The 22,357-nt window shown below is 40.1% G+C and overlaps 2 protein-coding genes, 1 long non-coding RNA gene and 1 other non-coding gene across 10 annotated transcripts in view; 1 reads left to right on the top strand and 3 right to left on the bottom strand.

Moving 5' to 3' along the window:
* Window positions 1-867: 867 nt before the first annotated feature.
* LOC138923094 (uncharacterized) lies at window positions 868-4,122 on the bottom strand. Its single transcript, XR_011436271.1, has 2 exons — window positions 3,989-4,122; window positions 868-1,461 (listed from the first exon to the last, which is right to left on the bottom strand). It is a non-coding gene; the product is annotated as an uncharacterized lncRNA (long non-coding RNA).
* Window positions 4,123-14,247: 10,125 nt separating this feature from the next.
* On the bottom strand, window positions 14,248-17,637 carry LOC111772577 (uncharacterized). The gene is made up of 3 exons (XM_070259842.1): window positions 17,622-17,637; window positions 16,629-17,104; window positions 14,248-16,153 (listed from the first exon to the last, which is right to left on the bottom strand). The coding sequence occupies exons 1-3, from the start codon at window positions 17,635-17,637 to the stop codon at window positions 16,028-16,030; spliced, it is 618 nt and encodes a 205-aa protein (XP_070115943.1). The 3' UTR covers window positions 14,248-16,027.
* On the top strand, window positions 17,377-17,507 carry LOC111772661 (small nucleolar RNA SNORA24). The gene has a single exon (XR_002806663.1). It is a non-coding gene; the product is annotated as a small nucleolar RNA SNORA24 (small nucleolar RNA).
* Window positions 17,638-18,266: 629 nt separating the features above from the next.
* PRSS12 (serine protease 12) overlaps window positions 18,267-22,357 on the bottom strand; it is a 70,945-nt gene continuing 66,854 nt past the window's right edge. For 4 of the 7 annotated variants that reach the window (XM_023636643.2, XM_070259708.1, XM_023636644.2 and 1 more), the window contains one exon: window positions 18,267-20,609. In XM_023636643.2, coding sequence (XP_023492411.1) covers window positions 20,302-20,609 — 308 coding nt within the window. In that variant the 3' untranslated portion in view covers window positions 18,267-20,301. Of the gene's footprint in view, window positions 21,496-22,357 lie in introns of all 7 variants that reach the window. The other 3 variants (XM_070259707.1, XM_023636646.2, XM_023636645.2) reach the window with 2 other exon arrangements.

Below are 22,357 nucleotides of genomic sequence, written 5' to 3'. Positions count from 1 at the left end.
TCTTTAAGAGTTCTCTATATATTCAGCACTCAACAAATGTCACAAAGAATTTATTCCTTATTTATTAGTATATAAAATTTATTTTTTGAGCTCCCCTTGCACTTTCTTCCATTAATCCTACAACTATCAATCTTTGAGTTTCTATCATTTTTCAGTCTATTCCCAAAAGTTATAAATAGAAAGATTAATAAATCACTAAAATTGGAACCAGCTACATTTTCACCATCTTCTTCAGAGCTTCTCTTAGAGAAACAGAAATCCTGAATACTGTCAATAAGTATTTAAGAAGACATTCACTTGCCAGATTCAAGTCAAATATTTTATTTGCCTAGCAATCCCTTTCAAGGAAGTCAAAGCAAATTTCACAAATTAAATACTCACAGCATAAAGTCTCCAAGATATTGTTAGGAAGAATATATTTGCCTACATTTTATCATACAGAAAACTGAATTAAGCTGAATGAAATGTGAAACATTTCCAAAGCACACAGAATCTGTGACAAATCTTACATAAAACTGTCTACATCAAGCTGCTTCTTGGTTATGAGGGAATAAATTAAGTGCAGGAAATGCCTGCTGTCTACACTTTTGATGCCAAAATGCTCTATTTCAAATCAATAACTGAAATGGAAACCAGATCTTGCTCTTAAATATTATGCATAATTTATACAGTGGGACCAGAGAAGATTGGTCTTCTTTTCTCTATTTGGTAAATAACATCCTGCATCTGAATTTTTTCAGTTTCAACCACTTTGAAGAGAAATGCAAGCTCGAGATGCTCTATGCTCTCAGGGCTTTAGTGTATCTTTCCAGAACTTAATTTGTATTCTTCAAAGCAAACAAAACTCTTAAAAGCCCACAAACAATATACTATCAAAAAATAAAATTTACTTCATATACAAATGAATAAATTGACAAATGTAAGAAATTAAAGATTATAATTTTAAAAAACAATAAAAAGCTATGAAAATATAACACTGACAAATTCTTATTCCCATCTATGATCAACCTGATAAAACCGTACTGTTTCTATTCCCGATTCATTACAGGGATGTCCTCAGGACAACAGGAAGAGCGAAGAGGATAGATTAGACTGGAGTCTAATATCTGTTCTTAAATAAATAACACTAGGTGGGTCAGTTTTCCTTTTGGGACTTCAATTTCCTCATCTGTCAACAGAAGAAGTCAAACGTGATCACTGTGAACGGCTTCTACCCCTGCTTTCTTTTCTCATCAGTTATCGCAACCCCGGACTCTCCCGTCTCTCACACATTCTGCCACGGGGGAGGAGCCATGAATCATCCAGGTGGTGAGGTAGGAAGCAGAAACCGAGTTTGAGTAGTTCAACCTCCCCTGCCTCACTTCTCTTCAGATAACACTGTTGGGCTTTTGGCCTGGGGTAAGCTCAGCAGAAATCCATGTTTAAGTGCATTATTTAAAGACACCAACAGAACAAAAAGAGCTAGAAACAAAAATGAAAATATTAATGTATGCTCAAAAATCAGGAAGATGAACAAGAGTGTAAATGAGGAACAACAATATAAATGAGCTAAAGGCCTCATCCTTCACATGCAGAGCCAACAGATCCTGCTTAAAGTTGACAAACCAAGAAATGAAAGTGAAAGATAGTTGGAATTACAGAGGTAATCAACACAACTTAAACAGAAACGGTAAAAGGGACCTACCTTTGATAAATGGGCTGACAGTGTGTGACCAGGGAGAAATATTTGAATTTTTATTTCCAAGTGCATGTACTACTTTTATAAGAACCACACCAGCAATAATCTCTCATGTAAAAAAATAAGTTTAAATATTCAGGACTAACAGATGATCGCAGAGGAAAGAGATCTAAGCAGCAGCTGACCTTAGCATCAGATGTCGGATGTCATCCAGGACACTGACTAATAGGTAAGGCCTCTGTCGTGGTGCAGAGCCTAACTTAGAATTGTAGTGCCGTGGTTCTCAAAGTGTAGTCTGTGGACTCCTGGCAGACCCAAGTCCCTTCAGCCAGTCTGCAAGGCCAAAACTATTTTCTTTTCTTCATTTTTTTTTGTTGTTGAGGAAGATTGGCCCAGAGCAAACATCTTTTGCCAATCTTCCTCTTGTTTTTTTTTTTCTCTTCCCAACGCCTCAGTACATAGTTGTACATCCTAGTAGTAGGCCATTCTAGTTCTTCTATGAGGGATGCCTCCACAACATGGCCTGGTGAGCAGTGCGTTTGTCTGAGCCCAGGATCCAAACTGGCAAACCGCAGGCTGCTGAAGAGGAGTGCGCAAACTTAACCACTCAGCAACAGAGCCAGCCCCTAAAACTATTTTCATAATAATATTAATTTATTCTCTTCCTTTGTCATTGTGTTGATATGTTCACTGATTCTGTGTTAGCAATAATGAGTAAAACAGCTAATGCTTTAACATAAATCAAGGCAGTAATAGCAATAGGTAGCAGTAGTCATTGTATTCTTCACCGTCACACACTCATTAAAAAAAGTCAGCTTCACTTAAGAATGCCTTTGATGAAACAGTAAAGATTATTAATATTAAATTTCGATCCTTGAGTACCTGTCTTTATACTACTCTCTGTGACAAAAGGTGAAGTGTGCCTTGAGTGCCTCTGCTACACACTGAAGGAGAGAGCTGTTTCAAGGAAAAGCACTTGAGCAATTGTTTGAGTTGCACATTGAAATAGTTACTTTATTCGTGGAACATCATTTTTACTTGAAAGAATGACTGACAGAGAACTATGGTTATTCAGACTTGAGGAACTGGCAGACATTTTTTTGAAAATGAACAAAGTAAGTGTGTCACTTCAAGAAAAACAACTGAGGGGCCAGCCCTGTGGCCTGGTGTTTAAGTTCAGTGCACTCCACTTCAGCAGCCTGAGTTCAGTTCCCAGGTGCAGACCTACACCACTTGTCAGTGGCCATGCGGTGGCAGTGACCCACATAGAAAATAGAGGAAGATTAGCACAGGTGTTAGCTCAAGGTGGATCTTTCTTAGCAAAAAAAAAAGAAAAACAATTGACAGTATTTATTGCCAATGATAAAATTTGAGCTTTCAAGTGAAAATTAGGATTTTGAAGAACTTGTATCTGCTACTGGAGCTGAACAGCAGACTAATATTTAAATACTTTTTCTGATGAGATTGATGGTGATATTAACAAATATGATTTTCTAATATTATATAATGAAATGTATCAACATTTGGAAGATCTGCATAACCCAGTGAAACAATATTTTCCAAATGATGAATGCATGAGGCTACAAAATCATTATACACGGTACAATCATTATAATGGTAAAAGATGTATTCTTAGGGCAAGATAAAGCAATAGCTTTCAATGTAGCAGAATAGGAAAAGTTCATTGATTTGGTTTCAGATTCCACATTACAAATATCCTTTAAGAAAATACCACTTGTCAAGCTTTTGAGTAGTATCAAAGATAAATACCCACAATTATTTGAAAAGGCTATAAATATACACTTCCCTTTCCCAAATACATTTCTGTGGGAGGTCAGATTTTCTTCACATACTTCAACAAAAATAACGTATCTAAACAGAATGAATGCAAAATTGGATATCAGAATCCAGGTGTCTCCTATTAAGCCAAACATTAAAGAGCTTTGCAAAAATATAACACAATGCCACTCTTCTTGCTAATTTTTTTTGTTTTGGAAAACATAGTTATTTTTCATTAAAACCATGATCCTATTATGGGTTTGCTTTTGTTACTTTTAAATTAATTAATATTTTTTAATTCTTCAATTTAAATTTCTAATACAGTAAATATTGATAGATATATCCCTTAGAAACAAAAGTACTTTCAGGTCCTCAACAAGTTTTTTAAATGTAAAGGGATCCTGAGACCAAAAAGTGTGAGAGCTGCTGGCATAGGAGTTGGGAAGGAATTTAAGAACTAAAAGCCAAGACTTACACCATAAACAATAGACTAGAAAGAAAATAGAAGGAAAGCCAAACTATGCCTCCTACCACTGTCCCATTCCACTCCCAGACTGGAAGCTGCCTGGCTGGAGATGAAGGAATGCCGGAAAGGGAGAAGAGAGGTAAACGTGAGCATGAGTTTCTTCTCCTCCTGCCCTTCCTCCTTGCCGCTAAACTGAGTCCTGAAAATGAAAGGATGAGAGATTTTTCTTTAAGACTGAGGATCCAAGAGTTGAGAAAACTGTGTCCTACTTTCCATCTAAATCTTTGCAAAGTAGCAACATTCTCTATGTGCTCTGCCCACCTATGGTGTGGGAGCAAAATAGTAAAAATAGTGGATGGTGCTCTAGGCATATGTGGCCTAAGACTGCACAGGTCCCATCGTGGCCCAGAAGAACACATCAAAGTTCCCATTCTCCACAGAAGCTGCAGAAGTCACTAAGAACAGGCCTTTGGATCCAAAGGGCCCAGGCAGCTGGGACCAGAAGGACACCTACTGACCTGCACAGACTGATGACGGTAGGGCATGGGGGGAGCCCAGACCATGGAAGCCAGAGGCCAGTTACCAAAGACCGAACTTGACGAAGATTATCCAGTGCCCGCGAAGGACAGATGATGGCTGAGGCCCAGATGTTGCCCTCCTCCCTCATGTCCATTGTCACGTCTGCCTTGGGAAAAAAGTGAGAGAAGAACCCTGAATTTGACTGGATCTTCCTAAAATAAACTTAAAAATCCCCAAAGTGATGAAACACATCTTGAATGGGGGTAGTTATTGAAAACTAAAGAGAGCTACATTTCTGCACAGGTTGTGGATTATGGAATTTATACTCACTATATAAGCATTAAATCCTAGGTCCAATTAGCAACAATGGAGACTCATGGAAAAAGAGCAAACAGGCAGGGTTGAGACCACTGACAGACTCTGCCTCCGTTAAGAAGAGGCAGGGCTGGGGCTGGCCCCGTGGCCGAGTGGTTGAGTTCACGCGCTCCGCTGCAGGCGGCCCAGTGTTTCGTTGGTTCGAATCCTGGGCGTGGACATAGCACTGCTCATCAAACCACACTGAGGCAGCGTCCCACATGCCACAACTAGAAGGACTCACAACGAAGAATATACAACTATGTACCGGGGGGCTTTGGGGAGAAAAAGGAAAAAAATAAAAAAATCTTTAAAAAAAAAAAAAAAGAAGAGCCAGGGCTGGCACAGTGACATAGCAGGCTTGAGTCTGCAGATGGAGCAAAACTGCAGATTTTGATTTTCCCCCAGAATGATCTTTGCTGTCCTGTGGTGGACACACCCTACAGGTCAGGCCCCTGTATAATATTGCCTGGAGTGAGGGCAGAACCTGTGAACATGTTAGGACAGTCACTATCTCGACTGGCACACTTCACATTCAATCCATCAGGAAATCCTGTTGGCTCCATCTTCAATTCCATCCCAAACCAACCACTTCTCTCCAGGTCCACCACTGCCACCTTGTTCTGAGATAAAATCGTCTTTATGAGGGGTATCTTCCCTGCCTCCATCCCTGTCCCCTAGAATCGACTGTCAACTCAACACCCACAGTAACCTTTTTACATATTAAGTCAAAGCTCTCTTCTGTTAAAAATCCTGCAACAGCTCTCCTTTTCAGTCACAGTACAAACCTTACGTGATGTGACATCCATCGCCTTGGAGAGCTCAGTTCCTCTCCTTCCGCGTCTCATTCCGCATCAGTTGCACTGGACTCCTTGTGGACTATCTTGGAGCCTTCTTGCGGACATTCCCTCAAATGGCCACATGGCTAACTCCTTTCGTGGGTCTTTATTTGGGTCTTTGCTCAAATGTCATCTTTGTTAAAAGACCAGCACCAACAATCTGATATAAAATTTCACCCTTTTCTTCCATCCCCAGCACTCTTGATTCCCCCTACTCTGAGCTAATTTTTTTACCATAGTACCTATGATCTCATAACTAACTATATAATTTACTGATTTTACTACATCTGTTGTCTTCTCCCACTCAAATAAGCTTCCTGAAGGCAGGTGTACTTGTCTGTTTTCTTTCATCACTGTATCCCCATATCTATGTGTCTTGTCTCTGACACATAACAGGTGCTCAATAAATACTTGTTGAATGAATTAGTTAACAAATAACTGGGGAAGAAAGAAAGGCAAAAGATGGTAGTTTTAACACTGCACATTTTCCTACATTTAAGTGTTAGAAAAATCAGAACTTTTTACAAATCAATAAATATTATTAACAAAGATATATATTTCCCAATCATACAAGGACTTACAGCTCTTTCTTCTAAACAAGAAACAAAATTCAGACAAATAATTAAAAAATTCCTAAAAAAAATTAAAATTAGCAAAATAATTTTTAAATGTAAGACAAAAAAAACCTAACCCTTACAAAGTGCTTTCTAGTTATCAGACAAACCTTGGAAATTAGCCTAACAACACTACTAAAAGAAGATACTACTAGCTTCCTTTTACAGATGAATAAACAGGTTTGGAAAGGATAAATAACTTTCCCAAGGTCACACAAGAAGCAAAGTCAAAGATTTGAGCCCAGATTTATATTTATCTTATACCTGATAAACAAATGGCAAGCAATAGGATATATTGGAGTATGTGAGGAAACCATTTGTTGTAAAACTAATTTGGCCTGACCTTCTTTTTCCAAAAGAGCCTGACATGGCCATTTAGCATGCATTGTATATCTGCTTTAAGCATTTGCTATGTCCCAAAGACAAGAACAAATGCCCTTAAGAAAAAGATGCATGGGGGGCCAGCCCCATGGCCAAGTGGTTACATTTGCGCACTCCGCTTCAGCGGCCAAGGGTTTCACCGGTCTGGATCCTGGCGCAGACATGGAACTGCTCGTCAGGCCATGCTGAGGTGCTGTCCCACGTAGCAGAGCTGGAAGGACCTACAACTAGAATAAACAGCCATGTACTGGGGGGCTTTGGGAAGAAGAAGAAGAAAAGAAGGTTGGCAATAGATGTTAGCTCAGGTGCCAATCTTTAAAAAAAAAAAAGATAAAGATGCACGGACCCAGCCTGGTGGCATAGCAGTTAAGTTTGTGTGCTCCTCTTCACTGGCCCAGGGTTCACTGGTTTGGCTTCTTGGCATGGACCTACAAGCCATGTTGTGGCAGGTGTCCCACACATAAAATAGAGGAAGATGGGCACAGATGTTAGGTCAGGGCCACTCTTCCTTAAAAAAAAAAACGATAAAGACACAACTTCCCTCACATTGACATTTCCTTAAGGATACGCATCTCCCCCTAGGCTAGGAAACGATTGCTGTGACCACTCAGCTCCAGACAACAGACCTGCTACCTGCTGTGTCCATTGAGACGGCAGACCCTGCTACCTGCTGTGTGAGTCACTGTGCTGTTCTGGCTAGGCAATCTCGTGACGGTCGTAAAAGGGACATTCCTATCATATGTGATATGTGCTCTTTGAGGGTATGTAACCACTCTGTACATCCCACTTCTCTCATGCCCTTCCTTCTTTGGGGAAGGAAGGCCCCGGGCTAGTCCTCAGCTCTGGCTCATAATGAACTCATCCCAATTTTGATTTATAGATTGGTTATGGATTATTTGCGTCGACATTTCTAATATCATTCTTCTTCCTTTACAACACACCACCAATTAAGAGTGTGGACTCTGAGCCAGTCAGATTACACTGAAACCCCAGGCCTAACCTTAGGTTAATTACATTATTTCTCTGTCCTCAATTTATCACCTGTTACATGGAGATAACAGTACATCCTCATATGACTGTTGTGAGGATGAAATGAGTTAATTAATGAGCATATAAGGTACTCAATAAACATTAGCTATTATCATTACTATTACCTCCCTGAGGTAATAATATCAAATAACTGTTATTTTAAGCACCCCTTTTGTGTCCGCTCATTTCATATAATTTCCCTTCTTAGACCCTCTCAGTCATTACTGCCCAGTGCCCTAAAGAATGACGAATGTTCAAAAATTCTTAACACTTTTATCAAATTTACTGAATTCCAGGGATTTCTTTTAAGACTCTTCTGATTTTTAAGAAAGATTGCCATTTACATAAATTATCATACAAATAAAAGGGTTTCAAAATAGAGAAATATAAAAGTCGTTTCTCTAGTTCTAATTCTATTTAATTTTCTATAAATTTACTTGGATAGAATTAAGAAATAACTACTAAAACATCTTATATATTAAATTGGAGTATTCTCATATACCATCTGAAGTCTTTTATTTTACTTTTCAAAAAAAAAGAGTAAGATTTTTCTAGATTCAGATCAAGCTAAAATTTTTTAGAGAGCATTGTTTAAGCCCTGTCAGTTCTTTGATGATCAAACAGAAATTAATCAATATAGTCCTTACTGTCTCATGAAGAATATAAACCTCTAATACTGAGATTCAAGACAATGAAGATCTATTCTAATTGTAAATAGTGACTAACAGGGACCAGTTCCAAAGTTTGTCATAAAATGTTCTCTGTGAAATAATTTCCATTATAAAATTTGAAATATATTCCTGTAGGAAGGGGGAAAAGCCCCTCAATTTAAAACTTATGGCAGAGACGGAGGTAAGATGTACCCAAGGCCAAATCACATTTGTCATTTCTGCTTTAATATACTAAATGGCAATTCATTTTTCATTTTGAACATTGCATATAATTTCCCAGAATTTTTTTTTCACTTTTATCATCCCAGCTTCCTCACTTGACAAACATTCACTGAAGGTATACCGAGTAGAGTACAACCAAGGTAAGATGAATACGATGATGTCCTGTCCTCTGGAAGATTGGGAAGAAAGTGTTCACTTCTCCAACAGAATCATTGTCTACAGTGATATACTTCACCTCAAAAATGTATCAACTTAAATACTTCAGACAACAGGAAATGAATTAAATCTCTACTTGATTAATTTACTATTTAAAAGACCTCTACGTCAAGTTTGCATATAAAAAAGGTCAGTGCCAGTTCACTTATATTCTCAGAATCTCTGTCTGGGGAAAGTTGTTCCCTTCTGGTCGAATCTGAGGTTTTCAATATTCACTATAGATATTTATTATATAAAACTGGAGTCCAGAGGGTAGGTTGGTAGAGCCAACATTTTCATGTTATTATCTACACATTCATTTATACATTAATACACAATAATAAATGAATGTATTTAATTCAAAACTGTCTAGGGTTTTAAACACAGACCTAAATAATAGGGTAGCAGAGCCACCTAGTGGCCTCAAAAATTGGATGCTCCTTGGAATTTTCGTTCCATTGTTTTACATAAACATAAGCTTATCTTTTCACTAACAAAAATATTTATAATCCTTATGGACGGTGGGTCAAAGGGATTTTGGATCTGAGTACTGGTGTAAATGTTTGACATCATGAAACATCTATAAAGTATATTATGGGGGAAAGAAAAGAAAAACAAGTAAAGAGAATTTTAGCAAGTGATCACTTAATTTTCAAATTATTTTAATGTGTCTAGCATAAAAGCATTAAACATTTTACAAATATTAGTTTATTAATATTCTAAAACAGTAATAAGATCTTCCATTTTAATATACTATATTGCTATATTAAATATTAAATAAACCACCTTCTTTTGCATAAAGGCATACAATCCAAAAAAAACAAAGGCTTCATTAGTAAATAGATTAAACCAAGGATCAAGGATAACAAGCTATCTGGGAAGGAAAGGAAAAAAAGTCCAGCTTTTGAGATGTTAAACATTTAATGAAATATGAGTGCAGCATCTCATCAACATTCGTGTTTCCACAACCAAGTCAGGCAGTCACTGGTGAGGTGCTGGAGACCAAGGTCAGATCACAGAACACCTGGGCAACCCCACGGTTTTTCATGCTAAACTATAAAAGGCTCAGCATGCCGCTTGCTAAACTTCCCAAGAAATATTATACATTATAGACATTTCGTGGTGTCATTTACTCCAGTAACCTAGCTCCAAAATTCCTTTGACCCAACATCACCCCTGAATCCACTAATCCTACTTACATTTTCAATGTCCTCCCTCTTTTCATGTGTTATTATCCTTCCTTATCTCGTTTACATTCCGTGGCAAATCAATAGCCCTAGACCGACTCCTTGGCATACATTCCCTTTCCCTTCTCTGACATTGTTTATTCTCTTCACAAACCCCAACCTTTGTTAATCTCAACTCTCTGTCAGCTCCACACCTACACCTGTGCAGCTGAGCTTGACGTGGAGAAAATATGCAATCATGTTAATTTTTTCATTTAAATTCATTACAAGGGAGCCCCTAAAGTGGCCCAGGAATCCTACTGCATTTCCTAGTCTATTCACACCATCTCCTAACTATACCTTCTCCTCTCTCCTCAAATACCCCTATTCTCCCTCTCAGTTGATGACCCTGCTTTCTATTACTCTGGGGAAAAAGGGAAAAAATTAACAGAAGAAAACATTCAAAAGTTCACACCACCAAATTCAGTCACCCACCAGCATCTGTATCCATATACTCCTGTTTCCACAGATGAACAGCCTGAACTACCGTCTTAGGCTAACTTCTCTTTTCTGTACAAGATGCCACCTCATCAACCAAGCAATTTGCCAAATCTCTCCCGCATCATCAATTTTTCCATTTCCACTGGATCTTTCCCATCAGAATACAAACATGCTTTACATTCTCCCAGGCTTAAACATAATCCACTCTTGATCCCACAGCCCTCCCCAGATATTGCCCCATTTCTCTCCCCCTTTATAGTACAGCTCCTCAAATGAGGAGTTAGCCAAATCCAAGGTCTCCGATTCTTCTCCCATTCTCTCTGAAACTGTTCTTAACAAATGACCTTCATATTGCTAACTACAGTGGTCATTTCTCAACTCACATCTTACTTGTATCATGAACAGTTGATCACTCCCTCTCATTTGAAAAACTTTCTTCTTGACTTTCAGGACACCACACTCCACTGGCTTTCTCCTTGCCTCACTTCTCAACCTCCTTCGCTGGTCCCTGCTATTTTTCCTGGTAGATGAATGTTGATACGTCCAAGGGCTCAGTCTTTGATGCTATTTTCTATCTATACTTTGTCCTTTGGTGCTAACATCCTATCTCATGGTTTTAAGTCTTTCTGTAGTTTGACAACTCCCACATTTGTTTCTCCCGCTAGATCTCTCCCCAGAACTCCATACTCATATATCAAACTCCCTACTCAACAATTCCACTTGGATGCCTAAAAGACATCTCAAACTTAACGTGTACAAAAATGTGCTTCTGAGAACTCCTCCCTCCAAACCTGCTACCCCTGAGGCATCCTCATCTCAGCAAATAATCAAAAAACCTTGAAGTCATTTTTCTCATATCCCATATATCCCTTTCTCTTATATCCTATATCTAATCTGTCATCAAATACTGTCAGCTCTATCATAAAAATAAATCCAGAATAAATCATTTATTTCCTCCACTAGTACCACTAAGCCAAGACCATTCCCTCATTTGTATTATAGCCTAACTGGTTCCCCTGCTCCAACCCTATCCCCACCACTACTCTGATTCTTCTCAACAGAACTCTGAGAGAGAATGTGTAAAACCGAAATCAGATCACCTCACTTCCCTACTCAAAACTCTCCAATGGCTATCAAGCTTACACCAAAAAACCTAAAAACTGCACAACAACTTATAAGGCCTTGGGTAGCCTGCTATTGCCTTTCTAACTTCACTTCCTACTTGCTTACCCCACTCCAATCAAATTGGTCTCATTTTTGTTCCTTGAACATGCCAAGTATATGAGTGATCGATTGCTGAATAACAAGTTATCCCAAACTCTACTGAATTAAAACAATATTTATTATCTGACACACTTTCTGTAGGTCAGGAATCCAGATATGGCTTGGCTGGCTTCTCTGCCTCAGTGTCTCTCACAGACTGCAGTCAACAGCTGGAGCTGTCGTCGTCTCAAGGCTCGACTCGTTAAGGATCCCCTTGCAAGCTCACTTACCTGGCTGTTGACAGGATTCAGTTCTTTGTGGGCTATTAGTCTGACAGCTTCAGTTCCTTACTGGATGCTGGCCAGAGGCCACTGTTTGTTCCTTGCCACATAGGCCTCTCCAAAATAGCAGCTTGCTTCATCAACGCAAGCAACAAATCAGGGTCCTTTATAACCTAATCTCAGAAGTGACGTCTCATCACTTTGCCACTCAAGGGATGGAGATTACATAAGGAAGAGGGGAACATGAGGTGGGGATCACTGGGAGCCTTGTAAAAGGCTGCCTACTCCACAGGCATAGGAAATATAGTCTATGCTACAAAATACCATGAACAAAAATAGGAAGGAGCTTGCTAAGTGTAACATAAATTGTATTGTGGCCAGGGATTAGGAAGTGGACCTGATCATCAGTAGGGAAGCCATTGCAGTTTCTGGAGCAAGTGACTAACATGGAGAAAATGCTACTTCAGGAAATTTAACCTTTCAGGAATATACTCAGTTGATTGGAAAAGGGGAGTTAGAAAAGTAGGCAGACAGCTCAGACATGTCTTAGATGAGAGTTATGACAATAGAGAAAAGGAAAGGAAAAGGTAAATACAAAAAATAATTGTAAGAAAGTTTATAATGTGGCAACTGCAGAAATCATTAGTGCTGTTCACTGATATTCTGATTCTCCTCCTTCTAAGCACACGGTAGGGTTCCATTTCCCCACCCTTTTGAAGTTAGCTGTGGCCATGCAACTTGCTTTGGTCCAAGAAATATGAGGCAATATGACAAGCAACACTTCAGAACGGAAGCCTTTAAGAACAAGGGTGTGACTCTCCACCTTCCTTTCTCCCTTCACATTGCCTAGAAACATTACAAATGGTGATGGTCTCACTAGCCTGAGTCTCTAAACTGGGCAAGAGTATGACAAGAAACAAACCTTTGTTGTTTTAAGCCATAAAGATTCTGGATTGTTTGTAACTTCAACACAACCTCACCCATTCTGACTGTGGCCGTTTTACCTTGTGTCAACAAATTTTTATATTCCCTTTTAAAAGATGGAGCTTAATTTCCCTCCCTTTTTGTGAGAGCTGGAATTAATAACTCACTTCTAACAAATGTCTAACTTCTCAGACTAGGTCATAAAGAGCATCGGGACTTCCCCTCTTGGACAACTTGCCTTGGGAGAAGCCAGCAGCCCTATCATGAGGACACTCAACCAGCCCCATGGAGATCCACACGCTGAGGAAAGGAGGCCTCCTGCCAGCAGTCAGCATTAACTTGCCAAGCTTGTGGGGGAGCCACCTTGGCAGAGGATCCACAGCCCCAGACAACATCCTCACTGCAACCTCAGGAGATACACTGAGACAGTTAAGCTGCTCTTGGATTCCTGATCCACAGAAATTATGTGAGATAATAAATGCTTATTGTTTTAAACCACCACGCTTTAGGCTAATTTGATACATGGCAAAGATAACCAATACATTCACTAATACAGATATACGTTAAACAGAAAATGAAGGCTAGGAAGACATCAAAGCTGACTCCTAGGCTTTGAGCTTTGAATAATTTGGAAAAACTGTGATATCACTGACTATAAGCTAATCATTTCCATTGTAGTTTTGAGGCAAGGCCATGTCTGCTCAATAAACATTTGCTGGAGTCTTGTAAATGTTTTAACAAGTGAACAAAGTGTTCAAAACTGAAAAGAATATTCCAGTACAGACAGGGGAGATCTCTCCTCTCCTCTCTTCTAGACAGTATACCTTTATTACAGTTTTCTGAACAGCAGGATCACATCGCTAGTACACACTGACTGCAAGTTTAGTTTCCCTAAGTATTTTAAAATGCAAATATGCCCATAGGCTATTACTTGGCTATATTTGCTCCCATTCATCTCAACATTCACATGAGAGATGTCAGTTATGTTGATTTTGTTTCTAATTATTACCATAGTTTCTATACTGAAACCACAAGAGGAAAAAGGAAACAGAGTAGACAGAAGCACGAGTTTTCTATAACGAGCTGAGCTGTTTCTGTTCATGTATCAAATGCAGAATGGAAATATTGTCCTGTCATCATTTTATCAGTTCTAACAGCTTCATCTTGTATTCTACCTTTAAAATTCCTAAACCAACCTTTATTTACAATCAATTTTTAATTCTTCTTTTACCACATTCTCTCTCATGAGTATTCTAAGTCTCAAAGATTTGGGTTGAATAGTGACTAAATTCATCAGATTTGATTTCAAATCTCCACAAATTTAGAAATAGTGCCATCTCAGAGACAGCTGTCACACTAACAGTAGATGGAAACCATCAGTAAAGCACCACTTGTCTTAAAATGAAAATACAACAGACTACAAAGTTATAATTGCTTTTTTTAAGCTTTATTTTAATAGTTTGATTTACAGAAAAGTTGTTAATATGGTATAGGGAGTTCCCACACACACCTCATCCAATTTCCCCTCTTGTTAATATCTTACAATACCATGTACATCTGTCACAACCAAGAAACCAACATTGGCACATTACTATTAACTAAATTCCACACTTCATTCAGATTTCACTAGTTTTCCATTAATATCCTTTTTCTGCTTAAGCATCCCAGCCAGGATGCCACATTACATTTAGTCATCATGTCTCGTCTCTTCTGGTGTGACAATTTCACAGACTTTTCTTTTCATGACCATGACAGTTTTGAGTACCAGTTAAGAAATGTGTAGGATGTCCATCAATTTGATTTCCTCTGATATTCTTCTCATGTTTAGACTTAGGGCTTTAGGGAAAAATAACATAGAGGGAGGAGAAGCGTTCTTCTCATCACATCTTATCAGGGTACAACACTATCAAAATGATTTATCACTGATGTTAACATTGATCATCTGGCCTAGGTAGCGTTTGCTGGATTGATCCACTATTATATTATGCTTTCCCCCTCTTGCCTTATCCTACCCTTTGAAAGCAAGTCACTAAGCACAGCCCACACTCGAGTTAGTACTGGGGTAGGGAAGGGGGATTAACTCCACCTCCTAGAGAGAAATGGCTTTTTAAAATATAAAACTTTCTCAATTCCAGAAATATATATTGCATACCTCAAAGCATCCAATAATGCAATTGAGTGCTCATTTAACGCAAGTCACTATGCTAGGCACCTCAAATAAGAGACACAATCCTTCACTACAAGTTTATAAGATAATAAAGATTCCACAAGAAAAATGCAAGTTAAGTACTATAGCGTACCAAAAAGGGAAAAATCAAATTCAGCTGGAGTAACGAAAAAGTTTCATAGAACAAGTAATATTTAAGTAAAGCATTCAAAGCTGAGTACAATTTTGACAAATATAAATAGTTGGGAAGATATTAAAATTCAAGATGGAGAAGAGAGCATTACAAAAAATGCAGGCATATACATACACACACTCTCTCATTCATTGATGTTTTAGCCCCTTAACCTAATGGAAGCATTCATTTAAAAATCTTCAGTAAAACTTTATAACTTAGCATAAGTGGATGGTGTATGGGCTGGATTGTGCCCAAATTCACGTCGAAGTCCTAATCCCCAGTATCTCAGAATATGACTCTATCTGGAGAGAGTGTCTTCAAAAAGGTAATTAAAGGTAAATGAGGTCTTTAGGACAGGCCCTAATCCAATATGACTGGTCTCCTTGTAAGAGGTTAGGATACAGACAGGTACAGAGGGAAGCGGATGTGAAGACACACGGAGAAGGCCACCTACAGGCCAAGGGGGTAGGACTCAAGAGAAACCAAGCTGTGGACACCTCATCTCAGAGTTCCAGCCTCCAGAATCGTGAGAAAATAAATTCCTGTTGTTTAAGCCACCCAGTCTGTGGTATTGTTATTACAGCCCTAGCAAAGTAATACGGATGGAGAGTGAGAGATTCTAAATGGTCTAATTTGGCAAAAGTCCCCACGTGATTCGGCACTGAAGCCTTGCTATTGAATGGTTCTGCTGGTTAGTGAGATGCAGCGAGAAAATAAGAGGGTGCGATAAGGGCAGCCTTGGAAACAGCTCTGGTTCTTTCAAGTTAAATTTCCTATAAACTTGTCCATTCCAAGACTAACCATAATAGCAACTTTTGCTCTTATTATATCCGTTCTCCCCCCTAAAAAAGTACGCAGTGATTTCATGAAGCTCCTGTGGGTCTCTGCTGTGGCACGTTAGTTACCAGACCTGTGACACCATCTTCCCTGAGCAACTGCTGCAACGTACCGCCCCCAACGGTCCACAAGGTAAAAGCTTCACCTGGATCCTTTGTGTTGCATATCGGAGAAAAACATAAAGGGAAATAGAAAAAAAATTTAGCAGCATTTAAGCAGCACGTGTCTAAGACTAAACCTACTCCTAAACGTTGCACGCCACCGCACAAGCGGCCGCTCGGCCTGTCCTGACTGCAGCCGGCCCTTTCTCTGACAATCGTGTTTACACAGCCTTTTGGCGAGGCTTTCAGCATCGAGTGCAAATATTCCCAAGATATTTGACCAAAGACACCAAGACACAAACACTGAGAGCCCACTCTCGACACCTGCGCTCAGGAGCAGCAATTTCAGCGAGGACGGAGACGCGGAGCGTGTATCAGCACAGACCAAAAAAAACAGCCAGTTCCGTAAAACTTAACCCACGGAAAGATTAAGAAGCGGAGAACTGAGCCACCTGGCGCTCTGGAGACAACGGTGACTTTAGAAGCTTAGAACAAGAGCAAACGGGAAAGAGCACAGACTTCCCACCTTGCTCAGGAAACCAGCGCTCGCCAGCGCCTGGATTTCATGGTCTCGCGAGAAGTTTTTCGTTCCCCCCGGTGTGCGCATGCGTCTGAATCGGAGGCCAGGCTTGCTGTCGGAACATAGAGCATGCGCCAGGAGGTGGGGACGACGCTGACAGGAGGGAGGGGCCATCTGGAAGGAGGTGGCCAACGGAAGGGGCGGAGCTGTGCCGGGGGCGGGGCGGAGGGAGAAGTCCTGTGGGCCCCGCCCCCCGCGGCGCGTCCCCGGAATAGCGTCAGCGGCGGTATAAGAGAGCGTGGGCGGGCGGACACGGCCTTTCACATCCGGGAGGCGTTGAGTGCGGGTGAAAGTTCGAGGTCGTGTCCGCGCGCTAAATGATGATTGGGACAGAACTTTTTCGCCTAGTGACAATGCAGGAGATTCAAGAGTTGTGTAGTGATAGATTGTGGTCGGCTTTGAAAGCCTCTGGGTTCGGAAGCCTGAGCGGACTTACGGGTTCATTAGGTCGCGCGGCGGCCACGTGCAGCCCTGGGCGCTGAGTGGAGGCCGAGCGCGGGCCTCGGGCGCAGGTTCAGTGTCCGGATGGCTCCGGGAAGAAAGTCATTAGTTTCACTCTCTGTCACGTGGCCATCTTCAGTCTACGCCGCCGCTGTTACATAGCAACAGCGCGTGCAGATTCCCGCCACGGTTTGATCCAGATGGTGAGTAGTACCTGTAGTTGTCCTTGCTGATCAGTTCTGGGATTGTGAATCTCCATGTGTCTTTGGGACCTGTCAGCTGTGGCAGTCTCCCTTCCTAGCCATGGAAGAGCATATTCTTGTTTATTGGCAAAGCTGTCACCATTTAATTGGTATCAGATTCTGACTTGCACAAGTAACATTCACCTGTAAAAATCTGGAGGGTGCTGGGTTATTGGGCGTACATCTAACTAGTGTTCAAATGTTCCTAGGAAGCTGAACTGATGGTTCCGATGAGTGATGGGAAACAACCAGGTACGTTCCTTTGTACTCATATTTCGGAGTTAAAATGAAACTTTTATTGCTAAGGGATTGGAATGCCAAAACTGGCCCATTTTGCTGGCATTTTTGTAGTCTGAAAGACTAAAGGGCCAGCTGAGTAGAAAGTAGAAATCGTTGCTACGATCTCAGCACGGTGAAGTAAATACACGGACCAGAGTTTTCTAAAGCTGATTTTCTTCTCTTGCAGGTATTAGATCCAAAGTGATGGGTGGAAACTTAAATAGCATCCTGCCGTGCACTGTCATGCATGATTTTAAATCTCAACAGCTCGGGGATTGAGTGTGGTGAAATGTCTATTTTCAATATAAGCATGAATGTTACTTTTAAGTATGGTATTTAAGTAGAATAAGTGAGTGCTTCCTTGTTATAATTAAATAAAATTCTTGGTTCATCCGGATAATCAGTGTTCCCTGACTGAATAATTAATATGGGAAAGTCAGTCACAAATAATAGTAATAGTAAACAGACTGTCTCCCTGTCTACTGTTAGGAGCTCATGTGGAGGTAACATGAAGATTGTTGTAAGGTATCACAGCATTTGGGGAAAACTTACGCATAAAAACCAGTTTACCACTAAGGGAGACAGCAGTCTTTTTATACCACAAAAGATTAAGGCAACTATAGAAGGTGCAAAGCTAGGCACTTTATTTACACAAATGTGCACTGAACACTCATGTCTTTTAAAGGTCGCACTTAAGGTTTAACAAGGAAAAACAGCTACAATAAAGGCATATTTTATGGACCAAGTATTCTACTTCGGGGTTGAGCAAATTGTAGGCCACCTGTCAACTGTCCGTCCTTAAAGTTTGCCACTCTCTGGTCTGGGTAAAATTTCAGTGTGTTGCTTGCACCAGCACTGGAGTTCAATGATAAGGGCAGCCTGTAAGAAAGTTGCAGTAAAGATACATTTTTCCCACGTGTATCGCACAATTTTCCCAAGCCGTTGTACATGTATGTGCTGTCGTTATCTCTGGATGTAAATGCTTAAAAAGTTCCTTTATCAAAATCATGAGCTTTTAAAAAAGTCTACTGCTATTTCTACCTGACGTAGCATTGCAGTTCTGCAAAGTAGTAAACTGTAAAGCACCTGTAGGTCAGCACCAATTTTTTACAAAGCTGAGGATTCACAAAAAAGACATTTTGATGCAGAAGGGTAAAGTTCCTCCTTGGCGACTTAGCCACTTAAGAGTTACTTGCACCGTTAATCCTAAAGTTCAGGCCAACCTCTTCACCTCTTTATGCTTCTATCCCTTGGATATGAGTCTTTAAACTAGCTGGGATTTGGGGAAGGGCTCGATATTGGCAGTCATTCTCATATGTGGTATGGATTGCTGCAGTATCGTGAGGGGCATACCTTTTATATTTGGACAAAGATTTTGCATTGCTGCCCAGAATGTCCTTGAAGGGTGCATAGTAAGCAACTCTGGGAGGTAGAGGGAAAACTTGGCTTTAGACTGGAGAACTGTGGGGGAGGAATACCATTGCCAGCATTGGGACTCTTCTGGAGTTTGGAGTCCTAGCCTTTAACCAGCTGTCTCCGTTTGCCCTCTAAAACTAGGAATGCCATAAAGTCTTAGCGGCCTTTTATAAATCAACATGAAGTGCATAGCCACTTAATGCAGTGCCTAACATAACTGGTGTGAATTAAATCAGTTGAAACAAATAGTTATTCAGAGCTTTTCCCCACTATGTAGGCAGGGAAAGCACTTTTAATGGTGTGTTTCTATTAAATGGGACTGTACCTGGATAGTCTTAGAAATCTACAGTTTGAAGTCAATTACCAGAAACTTGCAGTAGATGGCACTCTTATATCATTGTACAGAAAACAATGGAGCATGATGCTAAGTTAACGTTTCTTATTTTACAAAGTTACCGGTTTGAAGTAGTTAAAAGTAATGAGTAGATAATGTTAAATAAGGTGGATAAGTTACGTGGTGCATCCAACAACTTGAAGGCATTCTTTACTGTGTTACCAGGAATTCAAATTTTGCTGTAACATACACAGGTAGCTAGATGTGTTTTTCTCTGGTTGCCATTCATTCAGGAATGTATTGTGACTGATCTTATTCCAGTCTAGGTTTATCATGGAATTCTTTATTTTTTGGCCCTCGGTTTCCCCACTTGACAAAGGCTACAGAGATAGATGTGTGAAGATATCTTGTCAGCCTTTCGAAAAGAATCTGAGCTTAAAAATTACATAAACAGTGCCACTCTTACCTTGAGTGTAGTAAAGGGCATTTTTATGTTAAATGTGGGCACTTAATATGAATCCATACACCATGTTCAATTCTAAGGAGTTCTCAATCCAAATAAATGAAAACACTTCTCTGCACAGTGTATATTAATCTCTGGAGAATGCTGAGAAATAGGCAGAAGAGATAAATAAGGCTCAGGTGAGAGTAAAGAAGAGCATCTCCAGTGAAACTAATTTGAGTAGGCAAATGCTAGTTAAGGATAATAAGTATTACACTGAGGTGTCTGTAACCAGAAATGTTCACAAATTCTCAGAAGCAGCAAAGGGCTACACAATTTTTGTCACAACACAAAGCAGAATCGTGCATCTCAGTCTCCGTCAGTTATCATCTCTGGCTGAGTGCTAATAGTGGAAGCTGAAAATTTTCCAACAGATTCTTTAAATACTATTGAGGTTTCCATGAATTAAAGTTTGGTGACACTTTTTATCCAAGGTACAAAGGCTGAGACTTTGGTATAAACACCAGGCGAATCTTTGACTCCACAGCCATACCCCCAGGAGGTCACCCCGTACACAACCCAGGTCTCTCCTGGCCGTTCACACATGAGTGGTCCTCCACTGTCTCCCTGGCAGCTGTCCGCACGTTTGTGTTCAAGGAGGTTTCCAGCACAGAGCATCCTTCCTGTAAACTGACCCTTGTAACGTTCCTCACAAAACCTCTTGGGAAGTAAGGGGATGGCAGCTTGCTGCAGAGTTCTTGAATAGGCTCGTCCTGTCAGACGACATACCTGAGTTAGATTCCAGCTAAAGATCTTACAGAAAAGAGCTACATTTAACAGTTTAATGAACATTTAATAGTCTTGAAATGGAAAGCCTTATGGTGGCATTAGTGTAGTTTAAATGAGTGATAACTAAATGGTAAATGGCATTAGCTGCCTTTTTTAGTGTTTGTACTTAGCATGCTCTTACCCGTCACTCATCTATTTCTCAGTACTGAATTTTTTGAGAGCATTTGTGCAGGCTTTTAGTATTTGAATTCTGTATATTAAAAAGCTGAGGATGCATTCATGCTGGTTTTGCATTAACATTCCCCTAAGATTCATCTACTTCATTGAATTTTGAGAATTAATAAGCATATGAAAGTGGGAACTATTCTAAATAGAAACGTGGTATTTCATAAAGATGATTCAGAAACAACACATTCCTGTATACAGACTGGCTTAGGTTTAACCGCTGGATGTTAGTGTCCCCTATTCCCTGGTAAGCTGCTCAGTCTTTATTTAGTGGCTACAATGTATAATAGAGTGTCCTCCATGACAGCCTTTTCTTGGATCTAACTCCCACCATTATGGCCTGATCCTAAATACTCATCTGGAATAATTCATCCATAATAATACGCATTCTGTGAAATATACTTCCCTAGTCATTTCTTCAGCTGTGGTGTCCACAGGAAGCTGATGACCTTCCTGATGAAGTGACCATAATTCTAACAGGTATATTCAGCCTTAGAGCTGATTCGCCTCATCCTTCAGCAGGGTGTGCTGAGAAGGCATTTACTCCCTGTCATCCAGGAAATGGTTCCTCTTTACGGTTTATCTCAGGATTGGTCCCAGTGCTTTTTCAGTATTCTACACGTACTACAGGTGTTCTACATGTTGCTGCAATGAAATAGGATAAGTCTAAAGTCCAGAGTTAATGCAGCATGGGATAAAATGAACACAAATGTTTATATTTAGTAAATGAAACCTTATTGAAATTATCACCTGTAGAAATACTTAACATGATGCTCTTTACAAGAGTAGAATTATCAGTGTAATTATTTTTGATGGCGAGCAGTCAACCTTTCATTTCTCCTTATTCAGGAGTCATTTGTGAATCAAGCACCTAATCCAGGCGAAACCTAGCTCTTTTGTTTCAAGAACCATCCTAAGCAAACACTAGGTGATAGATGCTGAATCAACTACAGCAAGACAATACAGAAGGCTGTTTGCCTGAGAAGAGCATAAACTGAACACTATTCCTGGGGATTGAGAGGTGGGAAGAATGGGAAAGCAGGGGATGAAACAGAAACTTGAGTGGGTTGGATCCCTCCACTTCAACCTCAGCAGCTCTGCTTTTGTCTTGCATATTTAGAAATTCTCCCTAAGATTTAGTTTGATAAAGGGCTCCATTACAAAAAAAACATCAAACACCAAAGCCCTTTGCTGGGGTAGCTACATCAAGGTCTTGGGAAATCTTTTTAAAATAGAGACAGCCAGGCCCAATCTCTTCTGTCACCTCACTAGTCTGGGGAATTAAAAGTAAGAGGATTCTCTGCCCCTTAAACTCTACAGGCAACTGAGTTGTGTCAGTTTGTGCTAAAGTTCTAATCTGAATCCATTATACATACATGCATCTCACACTTGGCAGAATTTCTGAACAACTAAGTCTGAACCCGTTCAAAATTTACTACCCGTTGTACGTCAGATGTACAGATCATCCCAGACACAAGAAGGTGCCCAGATGTGATTTGCTCCTTTG

Source organism: Equus caballus, chromosome 2 (genome assembly GCF_041296265.1).
Source record: "Equus caballus isolate H_3958 breed thoroughbred chromosome 2, TB-T2T, whole genome shotgun sequence".
Classification (NCBI taxonomy): Eukaryota; Metazoa; Chordata; class Mammalia; order Perissodactyla; family Equidae; genus Equus; species Equus caballus.
The sequence above is the reverse complement of the archived record's forward strand: the minus strand, read 5'-3'. Positions and strand labels throughout refer to the sequence as shown.